General features: G+C 58.1%; 1 protein-coding gene and 2 non-coding genes across 9 annotated transcripts; all 3 read right to left on the bottom strand.

Annotated features, from left to right (window-relative positions):
* Window positions 1-642: 642 nt before the first annotated feature.
* TRNAS-CGA (transfer RNA serine (anticodon CGA)) lies at window positions 643-724 on the bottom strand. Its single transcript has one exon. It is a non-coding gene; the product is annotated as a tRNA-Ser (tRNA).
* Window positions 725-1,162: 438 nt separating this feature from the next.
* On the bottom strand, window positions 1,163-1,236 carry TRNAT-AGU (transfer RNA threonine (anticodon AGU)). Its single transcript has one exon. It is a non-coding gene; the product is annotated as a tRNA-Thr (tRNA).
* A 535-nt stretch (window positions 1,237-1,771) lies between these two features.
* PER1 (period circadian regulator 1) lies at window positions 1,772-16,909 on the bottom strand. 7 transcript variants are annotated; one of them, XM_065908728.1, is made up of 23 exons: window positions 12,898-13,017; window positions 10,986-11,408; window positions 10,768-10,866; window positions 10,507-10,661; window positions 10,071-10,192; window positions 9,780-9,981; window positions 9,575-9,626; window positions 9,293-9,435; window positions 8,841-8,919; window positions 8,657-8,763; window positions 8,339-8,492; window positions 8,144-8,252; window positions 7,921-8,052; window positions 7,608-7,713; window positions 7,349-7,514; window positions 7,131-7,261; window positions 6,754-6,933; window positions 5,908-6,150; window positions 4,437-5,041; window positions 3,789-3,969; window positions 3,397-3,586; window positions 2,918-3,068; window positions 2,095-2,509 (listed from the first exon to the last, which is right to left on the bottom strand). In XM_065908728.1, the coding sequence occupies exons 2-23, from the start codon at window positions 11,264-11,266 to the stop codon at window positions 2,240-2,242; spliced, it is 3,858 nt and encodes a 1,285-aa protein (XP_065764800.1). In that variant the 5' UTR covers window positions 11,267-11,408; window positions 12,898-13,017; the 3' UTR covers window positions 2,095-2,239. The 7 variants fall into 7 exon arrangements, with proteins under 7 accessions (XP_065764797.1, XP_065764798.1, XP_065764796.1 ...); XM_065908725.1 differs by lacking the exons at window positions 2,918-3,068; window positions 12,898-13,017 and adding an exon at window positions 16,791-16,909 and having other exon boundaries at window positions 1,772-2,509; XM_065908726.1 differs by lacking the exons at window positions 2,918-3,068; window positions 12,898-13,017 and adding an exon at window positions 16,336-16,476 and having other exon boundaries at window positions 1,772-2,509.
* Window positions 16,910-18,263: the final 1,354 nt, after the last annotated feature.

Genomic DNA, 18,263 nt, shown 5'->3' with positions numbered 1-18,263 from the left:
TATGTTTTCCTCTAAGAGTCTTGGAGTCTCTGTTCTTACATTTAGGTCTTTAATCTAGTTTGAGTTTATTTTTTTAGATGGTGTTAGAGAATGTTCTAATTTCATTATTTTACATGTAGCTGTCCAGTTTTCCCAGAACCACTTATTGAAGCACCACTTTTTTTCCACTGTGCATTCTTACCTCCTTTGTTGTAGATTAATTGACATAGGTGGGTGGGTTTATTTCTGGACTTTCTGTTCCTATTCCATTGATCTATCTGTTGGTTTTTGTGCCAGTACCATATTGTTTTAATTACAGAATGCCTTTTTAACACGGTGACATGGGAAGTAAAGCAGAAGGAGGCTGATGGGATTCCTGAGAAGAGTCGGAGGGTAAATGGATAGGGAAATGTGATATGATTGCTAATAGCACTGAGAAACCACCTGAGTTTGGAGTTACTAATTCAAATTGGCTGTTAACAGGTTTTTGCAGGACAGAACCTTTGGAGGAGTAGAAGCAGGAGTCTGAGGCCCGCAAGAGAGCGCTCGCGGGCAGATACTGGACTCCCCTAGAGGCTCAGAATAAAACTGGAAACAGCACTAGAAAAATTAATTGCTTCCTTCACCAGAGGTGGCAGTAACATCTGTCCCCAAAAGTACTGACGCTGTGAGCAGGATTCGAACCTGCGCGGGGAGACCCCATTGGATTTCGAGTCCAACGCCTTAACCACTCGGCCATCACAGCCGCGTGCGGCCCTGGGCCTGCGCAACTATAGCTGCCTATCAACACGCCCGTCTTCAGCGAGCACCGCCCTACTGTCTTGATATGTCAGTGCGCATGCGCCTGTGAGGCAACGGAAGATGCAGCTTTTCGGTCCTTCCTTCCTAGCCCAAGACACCATGCAAAACGGGCCCAAATCTTGAGTCAGCATTCGCATATCCTTGTAGGCGGACAAAGGGAGGCCGCTAATCCATGGTTCATGAAAGCTAGAGTTGGCCTCTAAATTTGCATTAAAAGTGCACAGGGATGGAAACTCAAATGGCAACGAAGGGGCTAGATAAGAATAATCATCTTTGGTAAGCTGCAGTAGAGACGGCGGGGGTGAGGGAGTCAAGTCAGTCCCCTTGGAACTCTGGAAGCATGTTCTCTTCGCAGCAATAATATACTATAGCCAACTGCCCCAGGCACCGCTGGGATTCGAACCCAGGATCTCCTGTTTACTAGACAGGCGCTTTAACCAGCTAAGCCACGGCGCCGGCGAGGAGTTGATTGCTTCTAGATATACATCAGCTGTTCATGAGGGGGCACTAAACGAGAAATAACCGGAACAAAGGTTGCCATCAATCTCCAATCACTTATCCTTTCCAAGATTCCCCCCCTTTGCAAGTTCTGAGCCAGACCGTTAACACTCTGCACCAGCTTCCCTTCTCCCACACCGCTGGGATACCAACTCGACTATGAATGACTGCGGGACTCCGTGTCTTAGCCACCTAGACCTGCCTCCTCATTGGGAAAGGGTGTGAGAAGAGGGATGTGGGTCCTCAGGGGAGGGAATAACTCATTCTCACTACTACTTTCCAGGAAAGGGGGGGCACACTTCCCCACAAAGAGCCTCCCCCCCCCAGGGGGGGCCCAACCCCCAAACTTCATTCCACAAAGACCTGGTATTTTTTTCCTTTTTGTATTAAAAATAACAGACACGATATCAAAAACACAAATGCCATCGGTAGAGGGTACAGCTGAGAACACCTGGGTCCCACCTGAGGGGCAGCACCAGGGACTCCATGGTCCACCAACCTCCCCCACCCTGGAGCAGCTAGGGGTTTGGACCACAGGGTCCTGCTTGGGCCTCACACCCTCCTCCTGCCCTCATCTGGGGAGGAGGTGGGGGAGAGGGCTGACTCCCCCAATAAATAAATGCAGCCCCAATCCCCAGGGACAGGGACTCCGGCTCAGCTGGGACTTGGAGAGATCACTTCAGCAGCTTGTCAGCAACCTTGTCCAGGAAATGGAACGACTCCTCACTGGGGACGTGATGGGAGGCTTCTCTGGGCTGGGCTGGGCTGAAGAATGCCACCCTCTGTTCCCAAAGAGGCCAGAGGCAGCCCCTGGGTCCTGGGCTGGTGATGGGGGCCCCACCCCCCTACAGCAGGAGAAGCTGGAGCAGTTCTCTTATTGGTTGGTCCAGCCACATCTGAGTTCTGAGGCATGAGAGAAGGAAGTTTCTCATGCACACCTGGAGGTGGCCCCAAATGGAGTCTAGCTGGTGCCATTTTCTGTGGCGGGTAAGGCTGGACTGGGTGAGCTCCCACCTTGCTCCTCCTCTTCCATGGCCAGGTCCTGAGAGCTCGAGACCCTGGCCCCAGCTTGGGCCTGGGCCTCATCGCTGCCCTCACCCTCACCACCACCGCCACCACCCTCGCCTCCGCCCTCCTCCATGGGCTCCAGCCCCAGTCCATCCACTTCTGAGAAGAGAGGGTCATCAGGATGGCCATGCTCTTGGGTGCTGCTCCCGCAGTCCACACAGGCCTTGGAAGAAGAAAGGGTATGGGTGAGTCAGGCAGATTCTCAGTGCTGACCTGCCAACCCAGCTCCCCTTGTCCCCAAGCCCCAGAGTACTTTCCAAAATGTATGCCTAGGAAATACTAATTCAGGCGGATGCACATGGGGTCAACAAGATTGGAAAATGTGTCACATCCTGTCTCCGAACCCCACTGCCGGACAGCCTCAATGTATATTAGTACAGGACTGGCCCAGAAAAGGTCCACAAAACTCACATGGTTTAACACTAAATAACCCAGCACCGAGCTCAGTGGAATTAACATCCTTCAGAATTAATGATCCAAGGAACAGTGACGGGATCTGCCCTTAGCCTCTGTCCTTTCAACTTGAGCTCAATTCTTTCTTCACCCTCCTGGCCTGGACTTCTCCTCTCACCATCACATCAAGGGCCCGAGGCAGTTGACCTTTCCGGACCCAGGAGTGCACAGCACCCAGTTCCCTCCGCTGGTCCTCTGAGAACCGAGGCTGCTGCTTCTGCATGGCCCGGAGCCGCTCCCGGTCCTGCTTCAGCACAGAGGCCATGTCCCTGCCCCGGGAAGAGGTTCAGGAGGCAGAGAATGGGAACTGGGGCCAGGGCCCACAAGGAAGCTGGCACTTTTCTTCTATCACAGCTCCCCTCTCAGTGCCTCATGCTTCTCCCCAGAACCATGTTCTGAGACTTCAGGCCTTCCCAAGACCAGGAAAACTAGTCTCAGCCTGACTATTTCTGGGGCTCCAAGGGGCAGGAGACAGAACAGAAATGCCCCAGGGCAGAGGCAGGCCCAGAAAGTAAACCCCAGGTTAGCCAGGGAGTGAGGGGGGCAGTCTCCCCACTTCTCCGAAGGGGAGGCAAGGAGTGCTCCCAAAGTCCTCACCTGGAGGGCACCTGATAAGTCATCATGACACGCTGGTCAGCATTGGCCATGAGCAGCCAGATGGGATCCTGGAGCACGTACTTAATGACCTGGTCCCCAGGCTCAGCTCTGGCCTGGGCAGCCCCAGCCTCAGCCTCTGAAGAATCGATGCTGCCAAAGTACTTGCTTGTGTGGCTGCTCTGACTGCTGCCTGTAGAGTGAGAGGCAAGCAGCCAACAGAGTCAGGTCAGCAGGTGCTCCACCAGACCTCACTCAAGGTCGCAGGTCCAGCCCACTGGCCTTAGAAAGCAGTGCGTGAACCCAGGCCACTCAGCCAAGGTGAGACCTGGCTTCCCAACTCCCCAGACACTGACCTACCCTAGAAAGTATTGGGGGGGGGGGGGGGCACTCACGTGTGATGCTGGCAGAAGTGCTGCCCTCCTCATGGGAACCTGAACCAGAGCCCAAGCCAGAGCCCAAGGAGCCTGAGGCAGCAGAGCCCGTGCCAGATCGAGAGTCCTCTTGTAGCAGCAACTCCAGCAGGTCACTGGAGCCCGAGAGTGCGTCCTGGTTGGAGGACTCAGTTACCTCCGCCTGGGGGAGGGGAGGCGAGGGGGACAGGAAGGGATTAAGGAATCAACACCTAGGCTTCCCTTTTACTGCTGCCACTGGTTGGCGGCACACCCAGCCCAAGTGGTCTCTTCCCACTCCACGACACTGGGCCCAGGCTGAGTGAGAGGAGAGCTGGCGAAGAGGAGGGACGTGACGCTGGACCCCTTCCAAGTGGCAGACGCACTCTCAGAAGTTTATGGGGATGTCCTCGCCACCTGTCAGACAGACAGGACTGTCCCCACTTCACAGATGAGGCAGCTGATTTCTGCCTTGTTCAGAAACTCAGCTGGGGTCTCCCACCCCATGACCCCATCCTCTGGGGACAACCAGGAGGGCAGGAAGAAGCGTGAGAGGGGAGGACCGGGCGGTGGGGTGGGGGAGAGAGCCATGCGGGGGCCCTAAGAGGACGGGGGCCCTAAGAGGGCGGGGGGTACTGGGTCAGAGCTCACCAGTCTGGCCTCTGGTTCAGCCTCGCTGGGAGGGGGGTGCCCAGCACTGCTCCCAGAGTCCCCTGCCGCTGCACCCCCCTCACCGCGAGGGGGCTCCTCAAGCTGCAGCAGGTTTAGCTGGAGCGGGGAGCTGCATCTTGAGTTGAAGAGCGGAGAGTTGGGGTGGTGGGGAGGGCTGGAGGGCAGCTGGGGCAGGGATGGAGACGGGGAGCGGGAGGCAGGGGTCGGAGGCCCCTCGGCAGGCGTCTGGGGTGCCCCGTAGGGATAGGTGGATGGGGTAGGGAACAGATAGTTAGGGAGCACCAAGGCCACCATGGGGGTCACCAGGGGGGTGGGGAAAGCTGCAGGAGGCACAGACGTGGGAGCAGGAGGGAGAGGCTGAGGGCCGCCTCTCGTGGGGAACACGGGGAGGGGGTATGGCTGGACCACAGCTGGGAAGGGAGGAGTGGCTGGTGGCGGGGGCCAGGGGGCAGAGGGTGGCACAGGTGAGGGCTGGGAAATGTAGCTGGGGGCTTCGACCCGAGCTGTCTGGTGGTGACGTGAGCGCTTGGCTTTGGATCGGCAGTGGTGGCGGCGGCCGGGGGTGGCAGGGCTGTGGTGGCAGCCTGAAGGGAGAAACAAGGGTTAGCAAGGCCCTCAGCCTGGGGGTTAGGCCCCTGCCACCCCCACTGCCCTGCCGCTCTGACCAGGGAGAGGGGAGGTGAAGGACCTCTGGCTCCCCGGCCCACACATAACAGAGGGGACTCGGGGAGCCTTCAGGGAAGAATCACAGTGACAGGGGAGGATTTATGGACAAAGGAGCCAGGGAAAGGAAAGGTTACATGAGGGGTCGTGCTGGGGGTGTGCAGAAGACAGAGGCATGCTGGCAGACAGGAGGAGGCAGGGTAGGTCCATGGATGAGTGGGCAGGTGGCTCCGATCCCTCCGCCAAACTCCAGCAGGCGCTGCCAGCCTGGGTGATCCTCCTGCCAGTCGGGCCGTGCTCTGCCTAGCTCATGATGGAGTGAAGAGGTAGGCAGGAAAGCCCAGTCCTGAGGCCTTTAGGGAGCCTCCCGCAGGCACCTGGAGGGCAGCCAGCTGCCCCCGAAGCACTGATCCTCTGCCCCATGAAGTTGCCCCAATTCTCCCAGCCAGTCTACATAGACCTCCCAATCAGCAACAACGGAGTCCTGAGTGGGCACATTTCCTGTCCCTACACTGGACCTGGAGCGGCTTACCTGAAGCAGAGCACCTCGGCCTGCCTCTGAGTGCAGCTCCCCACGCTGCCTTCCTCGGGGCAGCAGCCCAGGCCCCCACCCTAGTGGGGAGGGGCTGGGGAGGGGCTGGCGAGGGCCCTGTCCCTGGGCAGGGCCCTGGTGGTGGAGGCAGCAACAGCCTGGGTCCCTGGAGCAGAAGCGTCTCCCTCAAGAACTCCCTCCCCCAACATTCTGGTCCTTGACCAGGCAAGGCTCAGGGGCTTCCCAGGTGGCTACCTCGCTCCCCAGGGGCCGAGGGGGCTGTGGAGGAGCTGTCTAGTCCACGCAGCCTGCTGAAATCACGGAAGCGGCTGAGGAAGGCCTGCTCCTCCTTCTGAGTGTGCAGGGACAGCACAGCCTTGGTCAGGCCCACTGGGCGGTAGGCGTCTGGGGCCGGCTCAGTGGCTACCGTGGGGCTGGGGGCTTGGCTGGGAGCTGGACCGGGAGGCAGGCTGGGCACGTCCTCCATCATGATGATGTCTGAGGAGGATGAGATGAGAGAAAGGTCAGGAGCACCTCACGATTAGCACACCTGCACCAACCCCTCCACGTCCAATAGCTTAGCCAAAACCCCAGCCTCCACCCCGCGGCCAAGCCTGGGCGTCCCCTGCAAATCCTGGCCACCACCTCCCAAGGACCAGCTCTAGGGAGCTCCAGACAAAGGTGTCTCAAAAAAGGACACTCGGTCCCCTCCAGGGGCCTTACCCAAGGATGATACCCCCATGACCCTACTCGGAAGGGACGCCTACCCCTACTCTCTCCTCATGCATTTTCCAGATCAATGCCCAAAGACCCTTCAAGGGTTTTTCAACAGTCCTTGCCTTCAGACCCTCTGTGGGCAGCACCTTAGGTTGAACCCTGCACCCCAGACTGTGTGTGTGAACTGACAGTAAGAACACAAGAAACAAGGTGGGGACAGACAAGGCAGCAAAGGCTGGCAGGCGAGCAGAGAGTGAGAAATGCTAAGAGGAAGGCTCCTTCTCTCCATTCTGGGCCAGAGGGCAGGAGAAGGCAAGGAAGGAGGGGGCTCTGGCTGAGAGACCAGATGGGGCCCCAGTTCTGTGCCCCCAGCCACACCCATACCCGACTCCGGGGGCTTCTTGTCTCCCACATGGACGATGGTGGAGCTGAAGCTACACTGACTGGTGACGGACACCACGCTCTCCGCCTTATTGGCCAGGGCGAGCGGGCTCAGGGCTCCTCCTCCCGCCACTGGCTCCTTCAGAGGGGTGGCCCCCTCCCCGGGCAGCACTGCTGATGCATCTGTGCAGAGAGACGGTGCCAGTTACCACCCTGCCCCCCTGGGTGGCTGGGAAAGGAAAGCCTGGTGCGGAGGAGATGGATGGCACAGGGGAGGCTGGCAGGGGGGCAGGACAGAGTGAGGTGGGGGCCCCAAAGACATGTAGAGGCACAGGGCCAGAGGACAGGGCGGTGGGAGCAGGGCAGGCCCCAGTCTTCACCTTTCTTGGTGCCCACCGAGACTGGGCCTGTCCGCTGCTTGTCGTCATCAGAGGCTGAAGAGGCAGTGCAGGAAGAGGAGGAGGCACATTTGCGCTTTGTGGTGCCGGGGAGGTTGCAGCTCTCCAGGTACCTGAGGGAGCACCAGAGGACATGAGGGCAGGGTCTGGGTGGGGCGGGGCCGGGGCCCCAGGCAGAGAAGCTGCCAGGATGGCCTGACCTGAGGATGCTGTCCAGGCAGTTGATCTGCTGGTAGGAGCAACTGGAGGCTTCTTTCCGCTCAGCCTCCTCAACGGCCAAGGCCAATGGGGCCTGGATTGGAGCTGGGACCGCCTCCATGTCTGGGGATTGGCAGGGAAGGGTCTTGGCCTTGAATGTGCCAGTAGCTGGTCCAAGGAGAGAGAAACTCCTGGGTTGGGCTGAAGGTCTGGGGACCCCCCCCCAGGCCTCACTCCCCACCCACACCCTCACCAACTCACAAGGGACGCGGGGCCGGGGCAGAGGCCGGGCCCGGGACTCAATAAAAAGCTGCTGCCCCTGATGCTTCACTAGGTGCACATCCTTACAGATCTGCTGGAAGGTCACCTGTGGGACAGGGCAGGGAGTAGGCAGCATTGGGGGGCCCTGGCCAGCCTCGGGAGCCCAGAGCGTAGTGCAAGAGAAAGGCCCCAGTGGGGAGGTCATGACGAGAGAAGAAAAAGAAAGGAAAGGAGGTGGATGATGTTCCCCTGGGCTTGGCAGTGCTGACTCTGAGGACAAAGGGACAGGACAGGGGACTCAAGGGCCACTCACCGGGGCAGGAGGCCCAGGTCCCTCAGCATCACCCCCGTTGCTGTCACTGGAGGAGCCAGGGCTGAGGAGAGGGCCGGAGGAAGGCATCGGGCCGACTCCACAGAAGCCCGTGGGGCTGGGGCTGTGTACAGGCTGAGGCAGGGAGAGTGACAATGGGTTAGATGGCCTGAGGCCCACTCTGCCCTCTTCCTTGTCTCCCAAGCCCCCTCCCCTCCACTCTCACCTGTAACAGCAGCCGGTGGATCTGCTCTGAGAGCTCTTGGATGTCAGAGTCCAGGGACAGAGCTGGGCTGGGGGCCGGGGGAGTGAATACATCTTCATTCAGGGGCGCCCTGTGGGGTGCAGGAGGGGAGCTGAGCCCTGGCCCCTCCACGCTGGCCCGACCTCCAGAGCATGATTCAGTTACCTGCCCACTTACGTGCGTACTTTGTGGCGGCCCAACACAAAGGCCACCTTGCGGCTCCAGGGGTGCACAAAGCCAGCCCAGCTGGTGTCCATGGTGACATACTCCCCGTTACGGGCACAGAAGCGAATAGGGGAGTGGTCAAAGGGTTGGCCGGCCAGCTGCAGGACTGAAGGCCATGGGAAACAAGGTGCAGGTCAGTGGGAGGGAGAGCTAACTGAGGTGGAATCCCCCCAACCCCAACATCAAGGCACCAAGAGACACAATCACAGGGGCAGCCCTAAGGAAGCCCTGGAGACAGCTGGAAGTGCGATCAGGAAGAGAGAAACTCACTCTTCTTGTGAATGGCCAGCATGAGGGGTCGGTCCTCGGGATGCAGGAAGAGGAGCACTGGGGCCCCCAGGAGGTCCTGGGGGAGGTAGCCCAGCAGCGGGGCGGCCCTGAGAGGAGAAGGGGCGTCAGAAGGGTCAGAGCCTCAGCCCTGACCACCTCCTTTTCCTCCAGGTCCTGACCTCACCTCTCATCCACGTCCTGGAAGAGGCAGCTGGGCGTGTGCCGTGTGGTGAAGATCCTCTTGTCAGGGGGGATCCGGGGAGCTGAGGCACAGGAGGCGTAGCCATTGGAGCTCATGCAGAATGCTCCAGCTCCCAGGCCTCCATGTGCTGCCTCAGGCCTAGGCTGACTGGAAGATGATTCCTTCCACAGCTCTCCCCTGGGCCCCCTGGCTTCCAGAGACGGTCTGGACCATCTCTGTGCCCCACGACAATAACAAAACTGAAAACCAAGGCACTTACTCCTTCTTGGAGCTTCTCCTAACTTGGAGCTCTTACCCAACTCGACCTCTAAAGGGGTGTTCAAACCCTCATCCTGTTCCAAAGTTGTCTCCCAGACTCCTGTTCTGCCTCACCTGCAGCCTAGAGAAGGCACCCTTCCTCCTACCCCAACCAGGTCAGGCCTGGGGCTGCCCACCTTCATAACCAGAGTGAATGCGCTCTGCAATGAGCAAGCAGCATGGCTGAGCAGGGGCCCCATCGGAGACCCGGATCTTGGTCACATATGGGGTTAGGCGGAATGGCTGGTACCGAGGCCCCGGATCCCGGTCAGGACCCCCTCTAGCAAGGAAGAGAAAGGGGCATTAGAGATGATCGGTGAAGAGCCACCCACCCTCCAGCTCAAGGTCATGGCTGACCCAGCAAAGAAGAGCAGGGGGATGGGAGGTGGAAGGGGTCTGCTCCCATGTCTCCCACCAACCTGATCCGACAGAAGACAGACTTCTCCTGGGTGAAGTCCTTGAGGCCTGAACCTGAGACAGACCAGGAGGGCAGTGAGTATGGCTTCCCATCCCCTCCCTACACTGAGAAAAACCCAGCGAGGAAAAGCCTGGGTCCCCTGGCCCCTCATAGGAGTTGCTTCCAGGGACTGGTCATCTTCCCCCCTGAGCACCTGGGGACCTCACCTGAGGAGGCCCCTGGGCCCCAGGTGGGCAGGCGGGATGGGGTGGTGGAACCATAGAAGACGCCCACATCCTGGGGAGCCAAGAGCTCCGAGAAGCGGGCGCCCCGGAACACGTCCCGCTTGCAGCGCAGCAGGACACCGGCCTGCTCGGAAATGTAGACGATGCGGCCTGTCAGGAAGGAGACAGCCACGGAGAAGGTGTCCTAGGCAAAAGAGTAAGGATGAACGCAGGTTCAGGAGCTGTGGAAGCAGGGCTGGGGGCACGTCGGGTGCAGGGTCGGGGCGCACTGACCTGGTTGCGGAGTGTATACTCAGACGTGACGTGCTCCAGCTCCTCCAGAGTATAGGTGGACATGTCCATGGCACATGGTTCGCCCTCCTCCAGGCTCCACTGCTGGTAGAACTCCTGGTTGGCTGCAGGGGTGGGTGGTGGTTTAGTCTCTCAGTCATGTTCAATTCTTTGCAACCCCATGGACTGCAGCCCACCAGGCTCCTCTCTCCATGGGACTTCCCAGGCAAGAATACTGGAGTGGGTTGCCATTCCCTGCTGCATGGGATCTTCCCAACCCAGGGATGGAACCCAGGTCTCCTACACTGCAAGCAGATACTTTAACGATTAAGCTAAAAGGGAATCCCTATTGGGTGTGGGCAGCAGCGCATTTAGCGAGGAGACAGCTCCCCACGGTCACCCAGAACCTGACCATTACACTCCCAGGAACACCACTCACCTTGCACCTGCTTGACACAAGCCAGCGCATACTGCAATGTGGCCAGAGTCCCGGAGCGGCCCTTGCCCCTGCGCTCTGGGGGTAGCCGAAGCTTGAGCTCTCGCAGCGCCGTCATGAGTTCTTTCTGAGTCCTTGCCCGAGCTGACTGTTCACTGCTGCAGGGCCCACAAGGAGGGAGAGGGTACAGGCATTAGCCCCAGAGCCTGGCCCTCAGTCCCCTTGCCCCCATTCCGCCCCCGCCCGGCCCCCTGCCCCACAAACCTGCAGCCACTGGTAGAGGGGTTGTCTGGCTCAGAGCTGGCACTCAGGAGGCTGTAGGCAATGGAACTGCTGGGTGGGGATGGGCTCTGAGAGTTCGTGCTAAAGGAGAAGCAACAGGCCCACGATGAGGAGAAAGTGGCTAGCAGCTGGGGCCTGTCTCCCAGCTCAGACGGCTCCAGAGACCACCCCCAGAACCTGCCACACCCATCCAGACACACCTCTTGCTGCTCTCCGTGGTCTCCAGCAGGGCCGAGTCCTTGCCATTGCCAGAGGAGGAGCTGTGCGAACTCCGCTGAGATGCACCCCTGGACTCGGGTCCATTGGACTCATTGCCGCTGGAGCCATTGCTGTTGGCATCCGTGTCATCAGTCAAGCTGGGGCCAGGACAAGGTCGGTGCTCTGGAGGCCCAGGGGATGGACCCCCTCCAGGACAAAAGGGTTCCCCTGGCCTGGGGTCCCCTCCCCCATCAGCCCCTTCTAGGGGGCCGCTCCTGCTCATGTCTGGGCCATGGGGAGGGCAGGAGAACGGGGAAGGTGGAGAGGCCAACACAGACGCTCAAGGGGGCCAGAAGGCCTGGCTAGAGGAGGGAGGTGAGAGACCCAAGCCTCAGAGGACTGAGAAGTTTGACCACAGTCAGCACCTGAAGAGACCAAGGAGAAAAACCTGGGTTGTAACTTCACAACACCTGTCGGCTTCACTCGGACCCTCCCTTGCAGGGCCCCATACTGCTGGGACCGAGGCTTCCAATAGGCAGCCTGGGCAAGTTCTGTTCCTGTCCTCTTAACCGTGGCTGCAGGTGGGTTTTCCCCCAACATCCCGTCAGTGTGGCCTGGGTTAGATAGAACCTGAGCGGTCGACTAGGACTACAGCTGTGAACCACAGCCTGGATACCTCCCATCCCCAAATTCTCATCAGTTGCCCTCCTCTGCCTGGGACATCAAGGCCTCAGAGCAGGAGTTGAGCCTGCCGCCTCCTATATTTAGGCCTCCGGGCTAATTTTACCCGGGGGCGGCGCCACCTCCGCCGCACATGCGCGCGGACGTGCGCTGCCCCACCACGCGCTTCCGCCGCCGTCGCGGTCGCCAGGGAAACCGACGTCAGCGGCTGAGCTCAGCGGTTGCTGGAGGGCCCACAAGAGGGCGGGAGGGGCGACCCCTCCCCCCTTTCTCGGCGGAAGCAGCGGGAACGCCACCCTCCCACACTGGCAGGCGCAACCAGGGGTCGCCCACCTCTAATACATCCTAGGTTCCCGGAGGCCTTGGTGGCCATAGGAAGAGGGGCGGCCATCGGGGTTTCAGAGGCTGGCCTTGCTCCCCAGGGCAAAATACAATCACCGCCACCCTCGGCGCAAAAGCCTCGGCCGGGCACTCGCCAGGATCCCAGTTATGCTAGTCAAGACAACACAGTCTTCCCTTCTCCGGCCCCTGCACCCTCTCACGACCCACAGGACCGAAGCCGGCACCTGCCATTGTCAGGAACCCATAAATCCTCTCTCCTCACTCCCCTACTTTTCTGTACACTCACCACCCCACCCCCCTCAACACACACACCCATCCGAGGCAGACATACTCAGCTCTGACCAAGGGACACACAATAGCCAGCAGGTAGTTCTTCCCTTCTCCAACCACACCCCCAAGCCCAGAGCATTTTCTGAGCTTCAGGAGAAAAGGGAAGGCTGTGGCCAACAGCAGGAACTATCACCGGGAACGGGATGTTCCAGCTAGAACCGGGCTGACATCACGGCCGGCGCGAGGCCAGGGATTGGAGGAGGGAGCGCAGGGAGAGCGTAAAGCCCGAAGAGGTCCCGGTGCTGGGGCAAAACCGGGGACCCCAGAGTGACAAAGGCAGCAGGGGAATGCCTGGTGAGGGTCGGGTGTGAGGCCGGGATGGCTGGGAGCCGGGAGAAAGCTTGAAGTAAGGTAGGCAAGCAGGAGTGCGGACGCTCAGTACATGGTTCGAGGAATACCTACGTCCCCGGGGACAGAAAGGGGGTGGACAACCGCAAGCAAGGCGGATTATTGGTGTGCCGTCTGAGCGCCCGGGCCAAAAGCGGTCCATCAGGCTGCAAGTGGCGGCAGTCCGGTTCGAGGCCAAAGACTGGCCACTGTGGTGGCCGCGGAGATGCTTACCTGGCCGCGCGAGCGCCCTCCGGCCCCCTGCCTGCCGCCGTTGCAACCCGCAGCGGAGTGGAAGCTCAGCGGGGCCAGGAGGCGGGTTGCATAACGCCAGGCACTGCCCCTCATTGGCCTCCTGCCGGTGGAGCCGCAGGCCCCGCCCCCAATTGGCTGGGGATCTCTTCCCGGCGCCTGATTGGCTACTGGCCCCCACTGAGGTCAGGGCTGTGTCACACACACGAGCGCACGTGGATCTGGGTGCTGGCACTGGGCTGAAGGGCCCCAGACACCACAACCCAGCCAATGGGCGCAGGACGTCTTGCACAGTAAATAATGGAAGGGAGGGGAGGGGAGGTAAGCCGCCCCTATTTGGGGAAAATACCTGGGCCACAGTAGATATTTAAGAAAGGTCTACTCCCTTTCTTAAGGGAGTAGACCTGCCCTGCACAACAGGACACCCTGGCCTCGCCAGAGGGTGGGCAGAAAGAATGCAGACCTTAGGAGGTGGGCCAAGCTGGATGAGATGACTGGTCGTTGGGAGGAGAGGGACAGACAGAAACCCAGCTTGGCCTTTCCAGGATTCCCCTCCCCAGCCTTGTCGTCCTCATAAAGCCATATCCAATCCCTTGCTCTGACACTTCAAATCCTGTGGACAGCTAGGAGAAGGGCAATTTGAGGTGGGAGTGGAGTGGGGTGATGGATGCTAAACAATGGAAGTGGCAGACAGAACCCAACAGAGGTTGTGAAGGGAAACAATGGCAGGTGCTTCCATGCCACTCTGAGCAACCTACGTGGTGACTAGTGCTTCTCTCCTGAGGATGCAGCCACCCACAGTTAGGGCTGGCCCCGAAGTGAGAGCCAGGAAGCCAGGGCGACAGGGCAACAAAGGGGGTGGCTGAGAAAAGAGACCTTATACACAGAAAATGTGGGGTGGCAAGGCCTTCAAGTTCCCACCACCAGCAGAAGACAAAGCTAAGCACCTCATCATCTGTCTCCTTAGCTGTATTTCCCAGCCCCCAGAAGAGAACCTAATACACAGTAGGGTGATTATAAACATGGTGACTTTGTTGTAAATATAGCTAGGGGAGGAGAAGGGACGTCGGCAATAGAGAAGGGGCTGGAAATTATAATTTATTTTTAAGAGGCAAGGAGCAGAACCCTGAATCCTAATTTGGGGGAATAAAGTGCCAGTTTGAGCCGCAAAGAGCTGCAGTTACACAGACCCCCTCCAATCAAGACTGAGGTGTAGTTCCTGTAGGGCTCCCTGGAAACGTGGGTGGCAAGTGAAGAGGTTGATGCTGACGTAATCAGCTGTGGGTGCACATCCCTCACTGTCACGTGGCCTAAGCTCTCCGTAACATTGGTGTTCCCCATGAGGGGTGGGGATGGCAGGGCAAGGGTCTGTGGAAAAGCTAGACTCAGGAAGGTTACAGAATAACCCAGAAAAAAAGAACAAAGCAAGAAGTCATAGGAAATAGAGGATTCCGGAACCTGGATTCTCAGTATTCTCACCTTGAAAATGCCTCCCCCCCCCCCCCCCCCAAATCTTATACTGTGGTCCAGTCCCTTGTCTCCTTTTCAGACACCTCCTCTCTGGAAACCGCTTTTCCTTTTCTCCCGCTCTCCTCGGGGCTCTAGTATGATCTGCCCCGACACAGGCGGTCCTTGCTGTCCTCCTAAACCGCCACGTTTTTCTTTTTCGTAGACAAAAAGGTCGCGCTCCACCCCACCCGCTCTCAAGGCCCTAACCAGAATCCTGCCTCACGGTACCCACAGTAACCAGGCCCCGCTGCCGTCAATGGAGGAGAGGGGGCGGGAGGCGGTGGTGACGTCAAGGCGGAGGAAGGGGGCGGGGCGAGGCAGCCGGGGAATGTGGGGCAGGGAGGCTGGAGAGGCAGTGGTTTGGGAGGCGGCCAGCCCGAGAGGGCGGCGGCCAGTGCACTTGGGAACATCGTGTACTTTTGGCAAGTATCCCAGGACATGCACCCGCCTGGGCGCCTCCCCCAGCCCAACGACAGCCGTCCTGTCCCCAAGCCAGGGATTCCTGGAGAGAGGATTAGGAGGAAGGGGTCCCCCCTCTCTCGCCCCCATGCCTGGCTCTCAGCTCGAGGCTCGCATCCGCCCTCCCCCTGGCTTGCTCCTACAGCTCCTGGCATTGGCTTTCCCCCTCTCCCAGACTGTACACATCTGCTGGCCCGGTCCCAAAGCCAGGGCGGGGAAGTTGGAGGCCCAGGTTCTGCAAGAGACCTTTGCTCTTCCCTGAGGCCCCCTTCAGAGCTTGAGTCTCTTGTTACTATGGCAGCAGAAAGAGGGAGGAGGGATAGGGAGGAAAGTGGGTCTAGGATGAGGAAATCGAACTGGAAACGAGCACGTAGCCCATGCTAGAGCCTGGATCTTGGGAGAGGAATAAAAGGGAAGAATGAGCAAGCCTGGCACCTCAAGGCCAGAAGAACCAGGAAGAGGGAAATGGGGAGGACGTCACCACAACTCGCAAAAAAAAAAAAAAAGCCTTAAGAATGTGAGAATAGTTCCCGACCACAACATTCACATAAATTTTACACACTGTCACTGTTATTTTGTCACTCCATAGCCATTTTTTTAACCTAAATAAATAAATAAATAAAGACACGACCCAGGCATTGCACTGAGCACTTTCCATACGTTATCTTCTTTAACCTTCAGAACAATCCTGTGAGATGGGCATCATTATCCCCATTCCACAAGGACCAACTAAGCCTCAGAAATTACTAAACTTGCCTAAATTGCTTCATAATATGTTCTCAGGCTCTTAATAAATGGGGCCCAGGATTTAAATCTGAGCTCTGATAATGGTTCGTAATTCTGGCCTCTTACCCTTCAGGAACCTGTTGAGGTGTTACCAGCTCTGGGAACCTGGGCCTCTCAAATACCCAGCCAATTCTAAGTTTGGTGCCTGAAACCATCCACCCACTCCTCTCCCTTAGGACATTCAGTTGGCACTCTGCACACACTTCAAGTCATCACAGTCCCACTTTTCACATACTCACAAAGTCCTTGAGAACACCCTAGCAGCCACCGGCCCCCCTGATTTCCTAGGAACCCCACTTCCTCAGTCTTCCACCTTACGGCAGGTCACTTAACCACAGGCCTGGCTGCTTGTACAGACAGATACACCCTGTAGGTGCATCCTCACTCCAGGAGCTCAGGAAGACATACGTACAGCCAATCTGCACAAGCCCATTCTCCCTCTCAGATCTGACAGTGGCTACCTCACGTTTACTCCCAAGAATGGCTCTGAAGCCCAGCTCCTCCCTTTTACACATAAGAAAGACATCTAGAGCTGAGATTTGATTAGCTCAGGGTCACACAAATCACCCCACCTGCAGCAACCCTTTGGTACCCTCCCACCTGCCCTCCCAGGGCCTCTCTCCAGTCTCAGAACTCTTGCCTCTTTCAAGTGCTTAAGGTACCTACCCAAACAGCAGTCATGCTCTGGAACGCCCGCCACCGGCTCTCAGGGGTCCTGTCCCATAACTCCCTGGGAGCAGGGTTCTCAGCTCCCTCAGTTTGCTAACTTCCAAGACCCTCCCAGAGGCAATCAGGGGTCCAGGGACCCTAGGGCGTTGAGGGATCTGATGTAAGGGACTCCCGCTCCCCTCTCTCTAGAGGTGAGTTCGCAGTCCCTATTCCCCCACAACCCATCAGAGCTTGCATCGCGGTCATCACGCCATTTGGAAGATCCCTGGAGAATCTCACGGACAGAGGAGCCTGGGGGGCTGCAGTCCAGTGGGTCGCAGAGTCGGACCCTACTGGTTACTTAGCACGCACGTTTCACTGCACTGCAGTAACACCCCTCCTTTATAGAACACATCACCGTAGAAAAATCCATACCGACCGCCGCTCCTCACCCCCCACGCCGGAGCACTCACCGCTCGGCGCGCACGCCATCGAATTTCTTCCCAACTAAGATCTAGGGGACTTCGCTTCTCAAGGCCCGCCCGCCGACCAGGACGCCACGCCCCTCAAGCTTATTGGCCTAAGAGTGCGGACCCATGCCCCGCGCCGCGTGCGGCCACCCAGACCCCGCACTGCGACCATTGGTGCCGCCCGCCTCCGTCATCTTCTCATTGGTCAGTTTGTCAACCAGCAGTGACAGATCCACGTGCGGGAGGGGCCGCCCTAGCACGTTAATTGGAAGTCTGATCGAAAGCCACGCCTCCACCCACCTCCGAAGTCTTTATTGGCTGTGGCAGCATTGCCTCCCCCCCGACCTGCCTAGGATCGGTGACGCAAACGCCAGTCCAGCCCTTCATTTTCTCATAGGCTGAGGTGTCTCGGAGCTGTAGAGGACACGTGCGGGCCATCTCACGCGGCAACTTGTTTACCTAGAAGCCGGGGATTTTCCTTGACGACACTCTGCCCAAAGCCTGTAGAGTCTGCGCATGCGCAGACGTGACCGGTGGCGGCTCTGGTAGGGGCACTTTGTGAGCCGTCAGGCGCGTGACAAGAGCGCCCCCGCGCTGGGACTTTGGACCTGGGTTTCTGAAGCTCCTTGAAGCTGAAAGGTGGGAGCCTTAGGGTGAAGCCGTCTTCAGGTCTCAATACCCTGTCATGATGACGATAGCCACCTTCCAGGTTATTTTTTGTAGGCCAGGAGGTGCACTGCTTACAAACTCGGAGGAAGGCAGCTGACTTAACTTCCCACTACCTCAAATGAGACAGAGCCAGAGAAGTTACATAATCACTCCGGATTAACGCTAGTTTCTAATGGGGTCAAGATTTGGTACCCTTGTATCAGGTCCCTGATAAAGAAGGTGGGTCCTAAGGCCTGCGGTAATCCTAAACCTGTAAATTACTCAGTAGATAAAGGGCGAATAGGCCCTGAGCACTGTCTCAAAAATAGCCCTCAACAAATGAACATTATGATGACTGTATACCTAATTGCAAGAATCACCTGGCTCCTTTACAACTGCTGAATCAATCTCCGGGAAAGGAGTTTGAAAATCTATTTCAAAATGCGTTCCTGGTAGTTCTTAAGAGTCCCGAAGTTTGGGAAACACTAGGTTTCCTGTGCTGTTGAATCCTCATGCTGCAGCCCAGAAAAGTGGGCCCTCCAGAACTTACCGAGCACTCTCCACGCACTATTAAAGTGCCTGTGGGCAGGGACGCTAGGGTGCCACGCCATGAGTGTTACCCAGCTGGAAGTTAAAGGCGTTCAGTATAGTGTCTAGGGTCACCAGTCCCACAACAGAGCACTGGAGCAGCAGGCCGTCTAGCCACAAGAGTGCAGGGGTAGCAGGCCATCTGGTCAGCTCCATAACACACTCGCCTGGGTCTCCCTGAGCGGCTTTGTTCAGTATTTAATTCCTTCTGGGTGCTGGCACTGTGCTAGTCAGAATGAG

The sequence above is a fragment of the Muntiacus reevesi genome, chromosome 18 (assembly GCF_963930625.1).
Source record: "Muntiacus reevesi chromosome 18, mMunRee1.1, whole genome shotgun sequence".
NCBI lineage: Eukaryota > Metazoa > Chordata > Mammalia > Artiodactyla > Cervidae > Muntiacus > Muntiacus reevesi.
This window is presented reverse-complemented; position numbering and strand designations above follow the sequence as displayed.